Source organism: Spea bombifrons, chromosome 4 (genome assembly GCF_027358695.1).
Source record: "Spea bombifrons isolate aSpeBom1 chromosome 4, aSpeBom1.2.pri, whole genome shotgun sequence".
NCBI classification, from domain to species: domain Eukaryota; kingdom Metazoa; phylum Chordata; class Amphibia; order Anura; family Pelobatidae; genus Spea; species Spea bombifrons.
Genome location: NC_071090.1, coordinates 102,573,906 through 102,593,351, shown reverse-complemented (window position 1 = coordinate 102,593,351; position 19,446 = coordinate 102,573,906). Strand labels below are relative to the sequence as shown.

At 43.1% G+C, this 19,446-nt stretch overlaps 1 protein-coding gene across 1 annotated transcript in view; it reads left to right on the top strand.

Moving 5' to 3' along the window:
- Positions 1 to 88: 88 nt before the first annotated feature.
- The window catches only part of LOC128490177 (neurogenic locus notch homolog protein 2-like), a 44,629-nt gene continuing 25,271 nt past the window's right edge, over positions 89 to 19,446 (top strand). Inside the window, exon 1 of the mRNA XM_053461934.1 lies at positions 89 to 224. Within this exon, the coding sequence (XP_053317909.1) occupies positions 152 to 224 (73 nt within the window). The 5' untranslated portion in view covers positions 89 to 151. The remainder of the gene's footprint in view (positions 225 to 19,446) is intronic.

The following is a 19,446-nucleotide window of genomic DNA, read 5'->3' as shown; positions in this document are numbered from 1 at the left end:
GAAACCTATGTGAATGGCTGGGTTCCTTCGGAGAGGCGTGGCCTAGTACCCGCTCGTCTGCCTCTGTGTGCTCGCACAACTTAGTGTGGCTTAGGCAGCCGGCCAGCGAGGAGGTTCGTGATTAGAGAGGACCCCGGGGGAGGACATCAGTATGGGGCGGCCGGGGATGTTCGGACTCATCTGGGTTGCTGCTGCTGTGTTGCTGAGCCGCGGAATCGTCCACGGTATGTTCCGAACAGTCTGTAAGCTATGGGTTAATAACCGTTCTGCAGCGGGGCCGTGTACTTACCGGAGTGGCATGTAATGGCATCTGTCCATCATCACTGGGACCGTACATCACCGGCACTGATTGACATACATGTATATGTAGTATGTTTACGTGCTGGCTATTGTGTGCCTTTACATGCGAATCATGCTATATGTATGTATATTGTATGTATGTATATACATATATAATGAGTTATTCTCACTTCTGTTTAGTTCTTGGCAGTGTATACTCGCTACCACTATACACAGACACACACACTGTACAGAGCGCTGCGTGAAGCCCTATGTAGCTGTGAGATCAGTGCTCCTTTAACACATTGTATCCCTCTGCCTCTTTAGATTACTCACATAGGATTCCGGTGGCATTTATAGGGTTAATTTCTTTGTGGACTTCTCCTTAAGATCTTCTCTGGGCCACTTCTTGCGTGACATAAAGCGGGTTGTGACGGGTCCCGTGACTCGGGCTTCATAGCGTTTATTTAATTTTAAAAAAAATTTGTGGTCCTAAAAAAACTTTAACCCATTATTGTATGCCGGAAACTTATCCGAAAGTGTCCCATCCCAAAAAAAAAAAAAGCCTGTTCTGTAAACGGTGCGATGAGATTTATCCGCAGGTGTCTGCGTTTGGAAGAGATGTTGAGTTTGGATATATATATATATATAATTATATATATTTGTGTTATATTGTATCCTCTTAACCCCTTCCTCCCCAGCTGTCTACACTGTTGCCATCGTTCTATATAAACCCCGTATAAAGGGAGCACTGGTTTCAGTAAACTGGACTCCAGGCTGGATCATGTGAAAGGGTTTCTACGGAGGAATGCGGCTTTAGCCTCAACGTCCCTTGCGGCGGCGTAACGGTTAATAGGCGTGCGGAATTAATCCCGAGCCCCCCCAGCTCCGTCTCTAACGATCTAATAAGAGAGTTTTATCCGCAGGGACTCGGCGTATTTATTTCTCCAGTCATAAAGCCGTATTGGCGGCGGCCGGGTCGTAAGATCCCGTTCTTTAATTGGCTGGGTGTGCGGAGCGTTGGGATTAACCCCTTGTTTATTGGGCTGTATGTACAGCCTTTAGTGTCAGTGGATCTAGAGTCGCGCAAGCTTTCAAGATCTAATAAAGTGCCTTCGCAAGTTTATCATCCTCTTATTATCTACGTAGCGCCAACAACTTCCGCGGCGCTTCCTGCAGTCCGTCTGTTCCAAGCGTCTGGAAGAACTAGGACGGACGGACGGGCTGACGGGTTAAGAAGGACAATCTAGAGTCGGAATTCTAGAGTCTTGGTTTTCTTTCTTCTATTTTTCTGGCCACGTCTTCGTTTTACAGCTAGCATGGAGATCGTCCGCGCAGGAAGGGGTTAAATCCGCAGAAATAAATGTCCCGAGCGGCTTTTAATTTAATTTTTTGGGGTGGGGGGGTGGGATAATCCTGCTTTTGTAGTCCGGCTGTACTGCGGGAGTCTAGAGTTTCCAGATTGACATAGTTTACGAAGGGCGATTGCATAGGAATGCGGAGAATTGTGTGAAATTAACCAGCGCTGTGCACCGGATTAGTGCAGACGGCCGTCTGCGAGATCGATTCAATGACATTTTTATTTTAATATTTTTTCATTATATTTTTTTACATTTTAACAATCTGCGAGATACGCGTCGGCTTTCGGGGTGTAGCCTGACGCTGTGATTCAGAGACAGAGCATCAGATTAGACGCGATGTTTCCTGCTGAAAGACATTAAGCTCCTCGGCTCATCAGTGGCCGCAGACCAAATCCCGTAAAATAATGTAAAAACGTAACTTTTTGGTATTTTTTATGCCGCTCATCGCGTTGTGGTAACGTGTAAATGTTAAATCATGGAGTACTAATCTAACGGAGCTAAGCGGTCGAGTGTTGAGATTTCACATTAGGTGATTCCGTCTGAAGAAGAGACCTCCGAGGTCCCGAAAGCTTGTGTAACTTTACATCTTTTCGTGTATTGGCCCAATAAAAGGTATCGACTTTGGCTAAAGACTCCGCATTAGGTGATTGTAATGAGTAGCGCTAAGCTGCTTATGGGTTCCCTTGTGATGGCGGTAAATCCCCCCCCCTTTAAGGTTTTATGGGGGCCCCGCTTCATACTCGCCGGCTGAGTGTAGATTTCTTTGTCCCGTTGCATGAGGTTTCTTAGCCGTCAGGATGGCTGTTTTTTTTTTCCTCTAACAATCCCTTTTTCCAAATTTTCCCACCCATCCCCCTCTCCCCTTTCTCCCCCCTCCTTCTCTCCCTCCCTCGGGGCATAGAGAAGGAGAGGGGGGGAGGTGGATGGAGAGGAGGGAGAGAGAGAAACCTTTCTTGTATGATAACAATTGGGATAGGAGTTGAAGGAGGGTGGGGGGGGTTAACTTCCCAAACTGCCCCCTCAAATCTGTCTACTACCCCCTGCGGCTTTTCCTCTTCTCTCCTTCACGTATTTGTTTTCTGTCAGCTGCTCCCTTCTTGTCCGTCTGACTCCCTTTTTTGTGGTTCTGGGTTTCTCTCTTGTTCTCATGGTCACTTTCTTTCAATCCCCCCGACCCCCTGACCCCCACATCTTGCCCCCACACTGCTAATTTTCCCCCAGGTTTATTCCAATCGCTGAAACGCTCCAATGGCATTTCTCTTCTACACCCGTGGTGTGAGTTGAGCCACACCATAATATCCCATTAGGGTTCGTCCATCTGCTACGCGGGCAGGACCTACTAAGTATTCATTAAACGTTACAAACCGAAAGCTGTAGACACGGGGGCTTTACTCATAAAAGCGTTTCTGCTACAAAGTTTGGAAAGCAGTCAACCACCGAATGTTCTATTGATTGGACGATTCTATTAGTTGCTATGGCGATAAGACCACTTCAAACTTTGCATCAGAATCACTTGGTCCTCATAACCACCATTGATTCCAAAGCCTTTATTCTCTCTTCTTTTTTACCCCGACATCCTTGTCTACCCCCTGCTTTCATCACGAGCCTCACGGTCTTGGCCCTCTCAACCTGCCCCCCCCCCCCCAAGCTGCTCTCGGCTCTTACAGGACTGCCGTTGAATAATGATGAAGTAATACTTATTCGTTCTGAGGGTATATCGTCGTTCCCCGGTGATTTAAAATAAACGTTATCCAGTATAATGATTTATTTTTCCTCGCCTCATGTGGTCATCCTTATAGCGAAGACCCTGAATGGGTCTTCTTCTGATGGGATCTTGTGGTCTGGCTAGCTTGATACCCGAGGCGGTTTTCCCCCATTTTTGAGTAAATTTGAGCCATTGGGTGTGTGTTCTTTCCTTTGATCTAAATAAACAGTTCTAGAGAATACTTGACTAACACAACTTTGAATGTGTGCACCCAGATCCTTGTTGATAAACAAATGTTCCCCAAAGTTCTACACGTTCTCCAACCCCTGAGGTTGAAGAAAAGCCAATATGTATCGGAGAAAATCTGATCTTAAGAGGTTCTGAAAATGAAACCCTAATTCGGTCTCAATATTGTGTTCATCTCCTTGTTCTGGAGTTCACACGACCTTCAACCTTCTGTCCGTGGAACCCAAAAGTCCCGCTAAACCAAGGCAAAGGGTGTTGACCTCCAGGCCACGAGGGAACCAAAACGTCCAGGAATTCTGTAGAGATTTCATCAATTTTAACCACTTATTCAAAAGTCCTGGCCTAGCTGGGGCCCTTGAGTTCCTGATGTTTGATCTTTTGGTTCTTGGTCCACAAATATCTTTTCTTCTTCTTCTTCAGACACTCAGTAGACACCCCATCCCCCACGACGTGGTTCTCCTTCCCATTGTCTCTATCCTTGGTCTTATCTCAGACAATTGTCCCTCCATTCCCATACACTTTTTGTATTGTTCCTTTCTGATAGGAGTCAGATGACGCTCTCTAGGAGTTCGTGGTATTGTGACCGCCAACCAGTCCGTGTGGCCACACGCCGTAAACGGCCATTAAACTCCGCAGGCAGGTCTCCTCCTAGAATGCTGATGTATGGGACGTTCCGTTACAAAGCCTGAACACCCAATTCTTTTAAGGAACCTGCGGTGTGGACGGTGGGAGGTCCGGCCACCATGCTCTCCAACGCTAAAAGGGGAATCCCACGAAAAGCTAGACGTTTCGGGCCATCTTAAAATGTAATTTGGGAATGTCCTAATGTTTTATATAGATTTGTGATTCACTTTGTAAAAAAAAAAAAAAAAAAAAGTATTGTGTATTGTGCTCCAGAATTCTGTCTGTGTTCCAAAACGCATCTTCTAGAAGCTCTTGTGAAGAAGCTATTTCCGGATCTTCCCCTTTATTGGTTTGGAGGCTAGCCTAAATAATTTAATTTGCGGCCACGTGACTGGCTGGTATAGAAAATATTCCGTGGTCGCAGTAAGTAGACGTCATCTCTAACCCGGAATTGGGAGAGCGAAGTGAGAGAATTAGGTGCGGCGTTAAAGCTCTAGAATGGCAGAAGATGCGTTGACCCCGCTGGCCGGCTGGTTAACGAGGCTCTCGGCTTTGCCTCGTTATTTATGGGACGTTCTAGACCCCAAAGCTTTTAATTTTGAGTGCACGTCCCGCATGGATGTTATTACAGTGAGAGAATGTAATATATACGGCTCCTGAATCAAAGACGAGGCCAACGACTGATTAAGTCTTGAGTCTCTAAGTCAGGAAAAACGGGCAGACTAGCCGCGCCGGGCGGTTCTTATCTGCCGTCCGTCCGTTCTCTGGCTCTACTGACTCCGATAAATTTTGTGTGGAAGTTTCTTTTTTTTTTAATCCGTCTGGTAAAACAAATCCATTCGCTGCTGCTGCCCTGAAACGGCCCCTTTAGGTTGGTTATTACGGGTCGTTAAGACCCCTGTAGCTGCGATACCCCATAAACGACGTTACCGAAACCTGCAAACTCTCACCCTCGCGTAACATTTTTCACTCTCTAGGCAATGGACCTGTCGCTTCTCCCAAAATCCTACGTTCGCTGAATAGACCGACGTGTTGGTGTTTGCACGTTAAAATAATATAGATGTGTAAGAAACCCACCTTGTTTGTATACCGTGGGGGCAGCCATCTTCGCTATCTGTGATTATTCCTCCCCATTTAAACTACTGCCTCTTTGGTGGCAGGCGTGGGTTGTAAAGGAGAGAGAATTTGAAGAAATGTTTTTTTTTAAAAAAAAGTATCTGTAAAACTAGAAATAAACTTGAGACTTGGTTGTATTGTTGCCGTTCATGTCATATTTATGGTGACTTTCCCTGTTCAATCACCACACTGAGGTGATACTTTATGGCAATGCTAAGGAAGTCTGTTCCTCCATAGAGGAGTGTCTGCTGGCTGGGAGAGTAAGACTGAGCCATTCTATTCTGAGGTTTTAGCTAAAATAACAGCTAGAACACATGACAAATATCGTATCTTAAAAACTAGAACATACAATTATACATTTTATTGGGATTCTAGGACTAAAACCTTTTTGGCAGGGGTTCCCTTTTTAAAGGCCAAGGCTGTGGAGGTGGCCATTCCTCCTTAAACCTTCTTGGAGTTGTTAAGTTCTTAAAATGTGGTGTCGATGCTGAGAAACCGTCAAGAGATATTGTGAAGTGGACAATTTTCCAATCAGAAGAAACAAACATCTGTTGCAACACATCTGCTTTATGTACTTCCTCCTTGTCTTCTTCTTCTGCTGTTACGATGGTGTCGTTCATCACGCTTTCCCCTTTCCCTGAGATCTAGAAGCTGAGTTACCACCAAGGTCCCTCTGTAGTCCGTGCCAGTCCTAATCCCAATGGCACCCCTGAGTACTCTTGGTGTAGGGATGGGGGGGTATCACGGATAACCACATTCTCTTCTCTTCTATCTACAAGTTGTTGTGACTTTTTGGGCTGTAGAACGCTCACACCCAGCGAGCATTCTAAGCTCTTAGAAAAGAGGGCCACTTCTTTGTCTCTTAAGATCCCTGGTGATAAGACCGTAGTTCTGTTTTAGTTGGACCTCCGCTGGTCTCTGTTCTGGTCTAACCGCTCCATAGTTAACAAGCACGTTTCTCTTGGTTGGAAATGGAGGAGCCTGGGAATGGCGTTTCGATGGTAAAGAGACTGACGGCCACGCCATTTCTGCTTCCATCTGCTAAAGTTTCAGCAATATGAACATCTCTTGTTACAACAACAATTTTATAGGAAGAACATATTTGAAACATACAAAATATCTTGTTTCCCCACCAAGCTAAGCAGCTCGTGGGACTCAACACAGCTATGGGTTTAAGGATCTCCTGAGAGTTGCCCAGCTTGCCCTCGAAATTTAAATTTGGCATTCGGGTATCTCGGAAAATGATAGTTAGACCTTCGGGTTGCAATTCACTCAGCTCGTTGTATGCACCGGAAACTAATTCTTCTGGAGAGGTGGCAACTTGCTCGGTTTTACTCTATGCCTGGCTAGTGCGAGATGGCAGCTCACATATAAGAACCAGGAGCTAGATGCTAGCCCTGAGTGGAAGCTCTTGATCCAGGCACTGTGTGTATATGTATAAATGCATGCGTATGTATGGCCGAGAGCATATGTCTAAGACTGACATATGTATTGGAGAGAGAGATATGTGTTTTTGGGTGTGTAGCTGAGAGTGGTACGGTTTAGTTTACTTTGGTGTGTGTATGGTCAGTGGCTTTGTGCTTTTCATTAGTGTGCCAAAGACTGGTAAGTGTGGTTGTGTGGCAGTGGGTCTGAGAGTGGTCACTGGGGTTAAGACTGATGAGTGTTTGTATTGGCTTGATTAAATATAACTCTATGGTTCTGTCTAACCAAATGGTCTATTTTTGAAAACCAGGGAGGCAATTCTCCCCCCGTAAAGAATACTTTCGTGTTTTCTGTGTGACTTATTTGTTTGCGTATATATCGCTGGGTACGGGAAACGGGTTGACATCTTTATTTCAGATGAGGGCTTTCACATAGATCATGACTAGTGGGCCAGATTAGGAATGGATTTGCCTGGTTGCCCAGCTGTGTAATACCCCCAGCTTTATTGCCCACGTTGGACCATTGTTTCCCTGCATTCGCTTCACCTTCAAAAAAGGCTACTCGTCTTGCGTATTTGGCTGTTGGCAGCTATGACGAGTTTCAGAGATGCCCTGACTCACTTTATGACTGGCAACTCGTTAGGCGGCCCCATCGGCCCATCCCGCTGCTGGTTTTCTTTTGGGAAGAGATAGCGGGTTGATTTACGGCTGGGGAGATAATTGTAAACTTGGTGACCTGGAAACCTCAACCGAACAATCAATCAAAGCCTGATGCAAATTGGCAGCAGAACATCAGCAGATGTCACCGTATTAATGACACCACGGACACTTAAAGGGACCAGCCTCGTATCCGCTTTATTATCATTATTATACTTATATAGCGCCTGCAATAACCGCTTCTTACAATCCATACGTTCAAAGGGTCTGATAGAACCAGAACCTGTGTGTATAATATATATTATATTATATTATCAATATGCCGAAATTATAAAAGCTGTAGGCTGCCATGGCTTCCCCAGTGTTTAATCATTTTTTAATTTTGCACTTCCTGGGTGTCAGCGCTATTAGGTCTCTGTCATGAGTGATACAGCCTCTGGTGTATGTTGCTGTGGACTACAACTCCCATAATGCCCTGCCAGTCTTGCAGTTTGGTATGTGGAACATCGGAGGTTATTGTTACAGTAGCACTGCAGTGTTTTGTAGTATTTTTGTGTGGAATATCGTAAAATAGGGCTGTTCCGTTATGTGTGTGTATATGTATGTGTGTGTATATATATATATATATATTTTATATATTATATAAATATAATATATATATTAGTGCCTTCTGCATCTCAGTGCAGTACTTGAAAGTGAAAATAAATCTGGCCATCGCTGTGCCTTTAAAGTTTGCTGCACCTTGCGTGTAACTGTCTGCGCCCCCGTGGTGCTGTTTACTTCCCTAATCTTGCAGAGCTCTGTTTGCTTTACCCTCCGCTGCTATCTGCACCCTCCCTCTGCTCTTCTCTCCTCTGCTCTCCTCTCTGTCTCTGCCCCACGGATTCTCATTTAGAAAAGTACAGGAGGGAAGTATCAAACAAGAGCTCATAACCTAAACCAGAGAATCCGAAGCTTAGATGTAATGGAATGAAGTTTTTACTTTACCAGGAGGGTGGTAGATAAGTGGAACAGCCTCCCAGGAGAAGCGGTAGAGGCAAATACAGTTGAGGGAATGTAAACATGCATGGGACAGGCCAACGGCCGATTAAGATTTGAGTCTCTACATCTGGAGAGTTTCTATGTTTTTGTGATTGTCTGTCTGTCCGTCCCCCGATGGTGCTGCGTGTCCTTTCTGCAGCTCTCCCCGCAGCCTTTCTGCACTTCCTGTATTCGCTGCCCCTTAACTCGCTTCCTCTTTTCCTCTAAAGTAAAATTCTCCTTTTTATCTGCTGTCTCTGACCTTATGACCTTCACCCCCCCCCACATCTTCACCTCTATCCTTACTTAACCTCACTGCCCAAATCTTATCACTCACCGCCCTTACCCTTCTGTGACCTTCAGCGCCATGTCCACCCCCATGACCATTGTCGCTCTATACGGTGTGTGTGTGTATATATATATGTATATATATAATATATATATATATGTGTATGTATGTATTTCATGCGCCAGATTCGGGGGTTCGGACCCCCTGCGCACACAACCCCCCATCCCCCCCCCGATAGCGATTATCTTCAGGAGGAACAGAATATTCTTTAAGTCGTCTCGTCATCACGGCTTTTAGCATCACTACTGGTTTTTTTTTTTTTTTTTTTTCTCTAACCATTTAATTATTTTGTCAATATTTTGCTTAAAAGTTCATTTTGGGAAGCAGCGATCGGTGGCAGCCTGTGGCAAACCCAGCATCATCCAATCAATTTCCTGTCTGTAAAGGCTTGGTTGCCGCCCTTTCTAGATGGACTTCGGAGACTCTTGGGGACGGCACTGACCTGAGCTGACATCGGACTCACAGCACGCCGAGCCAGAGAAATGTCAGAAATACAGGCTTGCGTAAGGATGTCTGACACCATGTGTGACATCACCACTTACACAATGGTGTCGCGTGCGTCATCACATATGATGCAATCGTGCCGTGATCTTCATATAGCCGAGGACTGTTAATTGGCGCGGCGGTCGCTTGGCGGTTGAAACCTAGAAATAAAAGATAGTTGCGTGGAGTCTCCCGCTATTGTCGCAGGAAACCCAAAACTTTATGACTTTTCTGTAATCTTGTGGTCTGGCTCTACCAAGAGGCGTAGGAATGGCGGATGACTTATCATTAATTACGTGGGGGGGTTTATCAGCCATATTTATTATGTTAATCATTTCGTGTAGATGAATAATGACATTTCCCTGGCAAAGTTTGCGTAGTCCAGTGGGGGCCGGGAGGGGTCACGCCGTTGAACCGGGGTAAGATGGGCAGGAGTGTAGTGTGAATAGACTGTAAAAGCGAAATGCGTTGTCCTTGAGCACATTAGGCGTGTTCCTGTCGGCACACGTGTGCGTCTTATTTTCTTTGTACTACGAACGTGAAATTCGCCCCTCTACATCCCGCGTTCCCGAGAACCATCTCTGTTCCTCCGTTTCTCCTTTGTCTCGTTTATTATTGGCTTATATATCGCCATCATATTCCGCAGGGCAGTGCAATGGGTAACCAAGCTATAACAATTAGGATTTACAGAAACAAAAGGTGACGGGGGGGGGCTGTTCAAAGGAGCTTACAATCTATAGGACCTCTTCCTAATCTTTCCTGCTACTCCTGGATCACGGATTCGTCCTGAGTAACGTTGGCCCACTCGGCCCTTTCTCCTTCAGACCTTTTGCTCTTTTTCTTTCTTCTTTCACCCCACCCTTTTTATCAAAATTCTCTTTTGCGTTGTTTTTTTTATTTTTTCAAGCGGTGCATTAAAGAAAAGTCTCCTTTTTTAACCCCCCTCCACCTGAAAGCCACCCCAATTCCCTGTCCAGCATGCACGGAGTTAAAGGATTGCCGGGGACTATTCCCTTATTAATTCCAGCCTCCCCCTATAGTCTGCCGGAGAACAATACACAGGGTCCTTTTCTATGGGAATGTTCCCCTCCCCTATAATAGTCTGTCTGGGAAAGCAGGAGGAGGGAATGAGAGAGACTCCAATTTCTCAGGGGGGCAGAGGATGGGTTTTATATATATGGCTCCCCCCCCCTCCCTTCTGGCATTTTAATGAGGACCTTGGGTATAGGGGGGAAAAGGCCGGTAGGAAGAAAAGACCCTATTGAAAGGGGGTGTGGGAGAGGGGGAAAAATATATTCTCGAGGTAGAAACAAGTATTTTAAAATCATTTTGTGTCTTGCATACCTGAAAAGGGTTAATTTTGGTTTTCTATTGCGGAGGTAAAAATATAAATTAAAATCCAGATTAGAGACAAAAGACTTAATGAAACGTAACTCTGTATAAACTCCTTGTGTAGTGCTCGTATGGAATAATTTATTACCGTAAGACCTGGGGTTTACTGTTAAAAGATCTGTTTATGTGATAAATATATATATTTGGGGCCACTTAGAAATTTCCTTGTCCATGAAAATGAAATGGATGAGAAATCCAGCACGGACGGGGTTAATGTTATAGATGACTATTATAGCTGGAAATGGCTTATTTGTAATGGCATCTCTTCATAGGCGTACAGAGGCCCTTTATCACTCCTTTATCACTCTCATCACTCCATCACTCCTTTATCACTCCCATCACTCCTGTGTTCCAATGGCAGGTTGTGTTCGCTGATCCAAGTTTACGTTTTAAAAGGCTGATTGATGGTTTAGCAATTATGTCACAAACGGCTAAGCGACCTCAAACCTTTTGGTTGGTAGTGTGTGTGTGTGTATGTATGTATGTATGTATGTATGTATGTGTGTGTGTGTATATATATATATATATATATATATATATATATATATATATATATATAATTATAAATTTAATCCTACAAAGGAAAGAGTCGAGGGATCCTTTGAGTAAACTAGAATGCGTTGCGTCAGAAAATAAAATCCAGAAGTTCAATGTTCTTCCCAGAAAGTCTTATGGGAGAATGTTTGTTTTTACAGAAAGGAAATACTTTGTACAACTGTGTCTAATTTACCCCTCCCCCATCTCATTTAGAGTGAGATTCTAAAAAAAAAAAAAAATAAAATAATTCTTTATTCAATACCTATTCCTACCTTGGTGCTTTAAACTGTATTTTTTAAATATTTTTAAGATATAAATTCTATATTTCCTATTTTCTTTTTATATTCCCGTTTTATGTCCATTTTTGCCCTATTTTGTTTTCTAATTTCCCACCAGCCTGTCTCATTGCTCTTTTTTTTTTTTTTCCCCTCTTATTCTGACCCCCTTTCCATCACCCCCAACTTTCCATTGAATTTTGGTTGTCATTCTCCCCCTCCCTATTCTTTGCCAATTGATTCTTATCCAACATGATTTCTAATCCCACATGAAAGAGCCATTTATTTTCCTCAATTCATCCTCCTCCGAACCCCAACACACTTTTATTTATTAAATGAAGTTCTGCATATCCCAGATCATTGCATACATGTCTGTATGTTGCATGTTGCACGGATCTCGCTGTTCCCTGGCAGTGTGTGTGTGTGTGTGTGTGTGTGTGTCTCAGTACTATGGAGCCTTCCTTTTCCATCACAGACTGTCCCTTGTGTAGGACTCGGGTCAAAGGGTCGGGTTCACTGTATGGGAGAGAGAGTTCTACAGACCCCATGATGAATTGTCTATTTGACTTTCCTCCTCCCCCCTTCCAGTTTCAAACATTCTCTCACCAGTCTCCCCTCCCAGTTCCCTCCAGTACTTCCCATGCGTCCCCGCCATGTTTCCCTCTCTACCAAAAAAACCACCTGTTCTTCAGATCTTCTGCTGGTTCTACCCCACCGCCCTCGTCCCTGCAGTGCTTCTCTCCATGTTCAGTTTATCATTGGTACCCTGTGCTTTTATTTACCCTCACAAACATTTCCTTATACCCCACTAAGCTCTTCAGCCTCTCAGATTGTGGTTCCCACCCTCAAACATAAAACCCCCAAACCTTTACCCCTACGCTTCATCTCGCTTTGTGCTACATCAAAGCATACTTTATATACCCTCTAAGCATACTTCACGTACCCTCTAGACTACTTCACTCTGTCTCCAGACGCAACAGAGAGAGCTTAATCCAGGATGGGGCAGACATAACGAATCCACCCTCGGCACAAGAGCTTCTACCGTGCCGATTTACACATACATACTGGACCTCGCATGCCCTTTCCATCGTTATTCAAAGAGAGAGACGTGAACGTTTTCAAATAATCAAAGAAAAAAAATGCGTTGGATATACTGGTGTGAATTGGTCTGTTAGGGACCTAAACTTGCACCATTACTCAACGAAGAATAGGGTTGACTCCGACATACCAAGCAAGACAAGACAGAATAATGTAGCCCAAGCCCATCAAAGTCTTCTCGAAGTTTGTTATATGGGGGTCTTTGGTCAAAAGTGATACCTTTTTTATTAGGTTAACCTAGAGAAGGTTGTAGAGTCCCTTAAACTGTTGAGATCTCTGAGGTGTCTCCGATCTCTTTCTATGTTGGCCCGGTGGAAGGTGTCACCATCGACTGAAGACTCCCAACATGGCAACGTTAACAGAAACGGGTTTTCATGAAATATGTTTTGACAGCCGGATATTTGTTTTAGGTATTGGCGTAAGGAATGTTATCTAATTCTCAAGGACCGTGCAAACACGTGAAGTTCTTATCACACAAACGTGTAATAAACAATAGAACGTCGTCGGGGTGGCTTTTGGCCAAAGAAGGTCTGTGAGGAAACTTCTGCACCATTAAATGACGGCTGAGAGGTGCCTTTACATTTTGTGGTGTGGCCTTCACAAATGCATAGAGGGATTCTATAGACACCCCCCCCCAACCAACCACCCACCCCATATGCATTTGCCCCTTTACCCACGACCAGCTTGGCCAAACACATCTCCTGACACATGATATACTTACTGTCCGCTCCAGTGCTGGCTCGGTGGGCACTCTGAATGGGGGGGGTCTTCATATGGCCAAATAGTGGCGTGAAAAGTCAAAGCATGGAAGGGTGGGAAGCTGCAGCTACAGAGAGGTAGCTTCTCCACTAACGGTTTTGCGAGTAGGCATGCTGCCCGCCATGTCTAAAGGCGAGATCTCGAAGTGGCTTGTAACGCCAGGACACTCGGGCCTCGCTCTACTTCAGTCTTTTTATTTGTGACGCTGTAGCTTGTCGTATGTTTTCCATTTTAGGTTAAAACACTTCTTTCGTTTTGCTTTCTTCGAAGCAATAAGGTTGTGCGTGGAGAAGCGTTTGGCTAAAAGACAAAAGAAAAAAAAAAGTTGATCACTTGGCGGGGGCAATTAGTTTTTATGGCGACACTTTTACTGATTTGAATAAGAATTGTTCTTTTTAGCTCCTCTTGTTCGGCACTAATGAGCGGCTCGCTCGCGCTCGTTAAAACAGAGAAAACCCGTTTGCGATCGCACGATTTCCTGTGAACCATTTCAAAATATTTCGGGGATCTTCTATAAAGTGCGTTCAGAGACCAAAGCGGGGGGGAATGGGGCAGACATCGGGGGCTCCGCTTTTACTCGTTTTGCATCGGACTTGCTCTATATACATGAGACCAAGGCCAAAGTTTGATTCTGAATCCACAAAATGGTTCTATCACCATAGCAACCCGTGGAATGGCCCAAGCAGCAGCGGTACTTGGTTCGAAACAGGGTCCTGTCACCATAGTAACCGATTTGTTTCAGAATCACTTTTTGTGTTAAACTGTCATTTATTATTTTGCATTGAATCCCATTCGTTCCTTGTTTTATCCGGTTTCCATCCTGAATGTTGTACTATATAGTGCTTTACATGAAAATAAAATATTTTTTAATTTGCATTAAATAAAAGTATTTATAAACCTGCCCTTTATTCAAGACCTTTGTATGCTTCAGATATCTTTAACGCTCTATCAAATGCACGTTAATGCATAAGATAATGGAATGTGAGGGTACATTTTTTTTTTTTGTATTTATTTTTTTTTTTTTTTTTACAAAAAAAAAAAAATTCTTATTAATACTGTTACCCCTCGGTTTGTTACTTGTATGCATATCAAGTAGCCTTTGTGGTTTGTCAGACAACAAAGTGCTTTTATACGGAAACAATCTGAAAAACTCATGGGACTTGATGGTTAAAAAAAAAAAAAAGAGAAAATGAAGAAAAAAAAAAAAGTTTTCGATTTACTGGAGCGTGAAACTCGGGTCAGTGTTCCAGGCTGACGGCCACGGGCTTTATTAAGACAGTCGTTTCGACTCTGGTTCTCTTCCATTGTGTCTGAATGCGATATAGAATCATATATATTTTTTCTTCTGTCGAGCTGGACTTCAGGAATGTGGCCCTCGCTGCTTTGTGACATGCCGAGACCTTTAATTTCATTTGGATTTGACATGTCTGACCCAAAGAGGGATGATGGGTTTTAGTACAGACTGCTAGGATGCCTCCCCCCCCCCTCCATCACAGTCCCAAACACAAAAGAGGAGCGGGGGACAAGGGAGCTCCATTAAATAGATTCATTTAAAAATGGGGGGGTATGCTAATTCCCGCTACCCCCCTAGCAAGCCTGTCTGATCGTTTCTTTCCGAATGTAAGGAGAAGGGGGTCACGTGGGGAGGCCGTAGCCCCCTGACAATCTAGGACAGTTCTGTTCACAGGATGGACCATTGGTTTTGAATATTCATATGCCAGGGAGCCAGAGCCCGTTAAAACAATGGGGCAGATGTATGCGGAGACGGCGGTCTGCCCCCTTTCCATCCTTCTGCACCTGCTAGAGTTGGGTCTAATTCAATAGAAGATGCACCAAACTCTAAAAATGAAAGATTTAGTTAAATATTAATGCTGGCAGAATATAAGATTTAAGCTAAATTATAGTTTTCTAAAAAAAAAAAAATAATAATAATAATTTAAAAACAAATGTTACTTCCGTTAATTTATTTTGCAAACAACTCCATTTTTTCATTATATATATTTATTGATTTTATTGCGTTTGTGAGATAATACCAAACTTTTTTTTTTCTTTTTTTTTTTTCTTTTTAAATCTATTGAATAAGAATCCTGAGTTCTGCACATTTTTTTTTATTATTATTTTTGAAAAATAATGAATGGAAGTAACTGTATAAAGTTTTTTTTTTTTTTTTTTTTTTTTAAATGTTTGATTAGATTTTTTTTTTGTTACAAATACAACAGTACAGTTTTTTTTTTTGTTTTTTTTTAGTCTGTTAGATTATTTCATAGTTCAATGACATGTACTGCTGACAGTCCTTACATTAAAACACGGTGACCGTCATATGTAGGTCTTGGATGGAGAATACCCCCCAGAAACTTTCAGGACCTCAGAGGTCTCTGAAGAAGAGACTGCTGAGATCCTAGAGACCACCTTCTATTAAGGGCTCATCTGATTTTGGATTGATATGACTGTCCTTCCTTATCACCATCTTGACTGATGTGTGAAAATATCATTTTAAAGGCATCCTCCTGGAAACTGAGAATGTCCAGCAGTGCATGTTTGTACAGCGCTGTGGAATATGATGGCGCTATGTAAAACAAATAACCGCTGTGCTTGGGTTGAGAAGGTGTTCATAGCGTAGGTTTATTGGATGACAAATTTAGTGGTGTCAGGGGTTACCAAAAAGGTGCAAGTATTGGGGGTCCTTGTGAATTTGTGTACCCTCTTCAAAAAAGACTTTTGAAGGCTGTGACAAAGGCTTTCCGTCACCTCCTCGGTCTCGTGTGATGCCCAGGGTCTCGCTATAGGCATCATGTTAAAACAGAGGAGGCCTCTGGCGTGGCTTTAAATACGTGGACCGAAGAGTGAACTCCGGACTTGGCCTCGGGTCTCTCTTACGGAAGGGAGGCTGACAAGTTAAGTTACGGTTTCTGAAGTCACTGTTGGATTATGTTACATATGACCTAACATATAGAACTTTACTTCCCTGGGTAACCCGCATTTTAAGGAAAATCGATGAATCTAAATATATATGTAATAATTTGAGTATTAATAGCTCTGATATATGCAGAAACGCACCTTAATTCTGGATCTTGCATAATGAATTGCAACATCCAGTGCGGTGCGTCTGCCGTGAACATCCTATTCCAGGCTTACTCACAATCCGTGTACCCAGTGATCTGTCTTGGTAAATAAATAGATACAAAGAAATGTCGCGTGACTGGCCACGATGAGAGGAGCTGCTCGGGAACCACGTTTCGCTATCCACGGGCGCCTGTGGTGTTGGGATTCACCCACGCCTTGGACTCCAGGGGGTTATAAAGTTAAATTCTGGGGTAAAATTCACTGTTTACGTATTTTAATCCTTCCGGCAGCCAATGGGTTATCATTCCTTAGAGTGTGGTCTGCCACTCCGAACATCCTCATCCAGCCGTATAGCATGAGGGTGGGTCTAGGTCAGAGCCGCGGCGGTGCCTATGTCTTCTCCTTTCCATTATGGATACTACTCCGGATAGTAAATCACACGGATTTAACGGTAACACGACTCAAAGAAATCATAAACTTTGTCTTATGACTTACAGAATCATTCTTCATTCATTATCAGTAAAATCATTTTTCATTCATTATCGGTGCATTTTCCTAATCCTGCGCTCCTCTCCATCTAATCCCTCAATAACCTCCCTCTTGGTCTGAAGCTTCTCCCCACCAAATAATATTATCTTGCTTATCTTAAAAGCATTCTGTCACAGTGTGATCAGCAGTGATGCTTTACTGCTGCCGAGAAGTGCTTGTGTGAATGAATTAGACAGCAGATACATTAAGTTGGTTGTGATTTGTAGATGTTATTGGGTGAGATTGGCTAAATAAAATGTGGCAATTCCTGTATTATAGGCCACCACTCCGACCCTTATATGTGGCTTCCTTATACCCCTCCCGGCACTAAAAAAAAAAAAAAAAAAAAAAAAACCTTTAACCTCCCACAGCCCAAATTTGTTTCTTTTTTAAAAAGCCTTGTTGGAAAATGGTTTATGTTGCGGGGTTCTCATTTGCCGAAAAGTTCTATATTCTCCTTAAAAAATCAAATCTATTTTCAGAAAAAAAAAACAAAAAACCCAGAAGCATTAACCTGGTAAAACTGCAGAAAGAGGCCTCGTTGGGACGTGGTTAATGGGACCTTTTTTTGAGTGTTGTGTGTTTTTCTGTTTTGTTTAAGGGTGGGGAACCGTGGGAATGTCACACCTCCTCGGATTATTTACGGGGATCCAAAAAATTACGGGTGGGGTTTGGGTTTTGTGGTTTGTGTTAACCTGAAATCCTAGACACATACCTGCCTTTCAGATGGGATCGTGAGTACGTCAGCCCTATTGTGATCCAATTAGAGAGAGGCGGTGTTAATATAACCACAGGGCTTCAAACATGCGCTCCTCTTCACGGCGACATTCTTACAGCTAGAACTATATCCTTTTCTATAGGAAGTCTGGTAAGAAGACACCCCGCAAAATGTATACAATCAAAAAAAGGAGAAAAAGTATTTATTTGGTTTTCTATCTATATTTTTTTTACATTTAAAGGTCAGACACCCCCTTTTAAAGAAGAATGCATATTAAAGTACAGTGAGTAACCCTAACTCTCTCTGAGCACTTTAAGATTCAGTTTTTCCAAACTTTAGATGAGGTAGAAGCTCCAGCCCTGCAGCTGCAGCAGCCCTCCTCCTCTGTGGTCCGACGGCTCTTGGCACTGGTTGGTTGCTTGAAGCAGCCAATCGGTGGCAGGCGTTAAGGAAAACCTTATTTACGTGGCAAGTAAGGTTTGCGCACACAAAAGAAAAATGAAGCGCGCGTCCGATCGCTTCCTCGCGCTTTCTACCTGGGGCCGGGTTTTGGGCGCTGCCGGCCCCTGTGCTGTCAGACGGAGAACGCGGGCGGCAAGTCATTTAGAGAAGCGTTGTGCCAACCTCAATCACTCTCTTCAGTCTGAAAATGCTTAATATCGCTTTAATTCTGGCCTTATGGGAGTTTTATTATTTGTTTTATATAGCGCCATCAAATTCCGTAGCGCTGTACAATGGGTAGACCGGACATAACAAGTAGTATGTAACATAACAAATTGACTTACAGAGACAACAGGTGAGGAGGGCCCAGCTCAAACGAGCTTACAGTCTCTACTGCTTTCCTTAAATATTATTATTTTTATTTCTTTTTAACCCAACCTACAAAGTGTTGGCGGCAGCGTCCGGAATCCGGGTCACCGGCGGCCGCCAATCCTTCTCGCCGCATCAATGAGTCCGGCGGACCAACTCTTAGTTCTGTTTGAGTTATGTCTTGCATTGCAAGTACAAAAAAGTTTTTCTTATGCTGTCAATGAGAAGAGAACTATTCATTGCTTTATATTTATTACTAATATATTATATTATTTATTTATTACTATTTATTTTTTGCCCTATTTATTACTTATTACCATTATATAGCTCCATTATTTATTACCCTTTTTAGCCCTATTTATTACTATTTATTTTTTGCCCTATTTGTTACCATTATTTAGCACTATTTACTTACTTATTACCATTATATAGCTCTATTTATTATTTATTACCATTATTTTGCCTTATTTATTTTATTTTTAGCCTTATTTATTACGGTTTATGTTTTGCCCTATTTATTACCTTTTATTTAGCCCTATTTATTTATTACTTATTATTACCATTATTTGGCCCTATTTATTTTTTGGCTCTATTACTTATTTAGCCTTTTTTTTTGTTTTAATTAAAACTAAATAAATGTAAAACCCTTTGAATTTATTCTAATAATAATAATTTTGAGGGGGGAGGCCGTGTCCTGTGTTTTTCAGCTCTGGTTAACGGCTACGTTCTCAAATAGACAAAGTATTTTTGTGTAATTGTCTGCCAGACAAGAGTCGAGGTATGCGAAAGCCGAAGGAACGCGCCACATCCAAGGCATATCTCTCCTTTCGCAGACGCGGTGCTTTCCGTGGTGGCCTCGTTTTAGCAAAAGCTGTGATTAAAATCCCTTTTTAAGGAATAAATCTCCGCCGCTTTCCTGGATGACCCCATGGAGAAAGCATGTCGGACATGTGGAGCGCCGGGATCTGGCAGCTAGCCCCCTCCTAAACTTTGGCCTCCTTT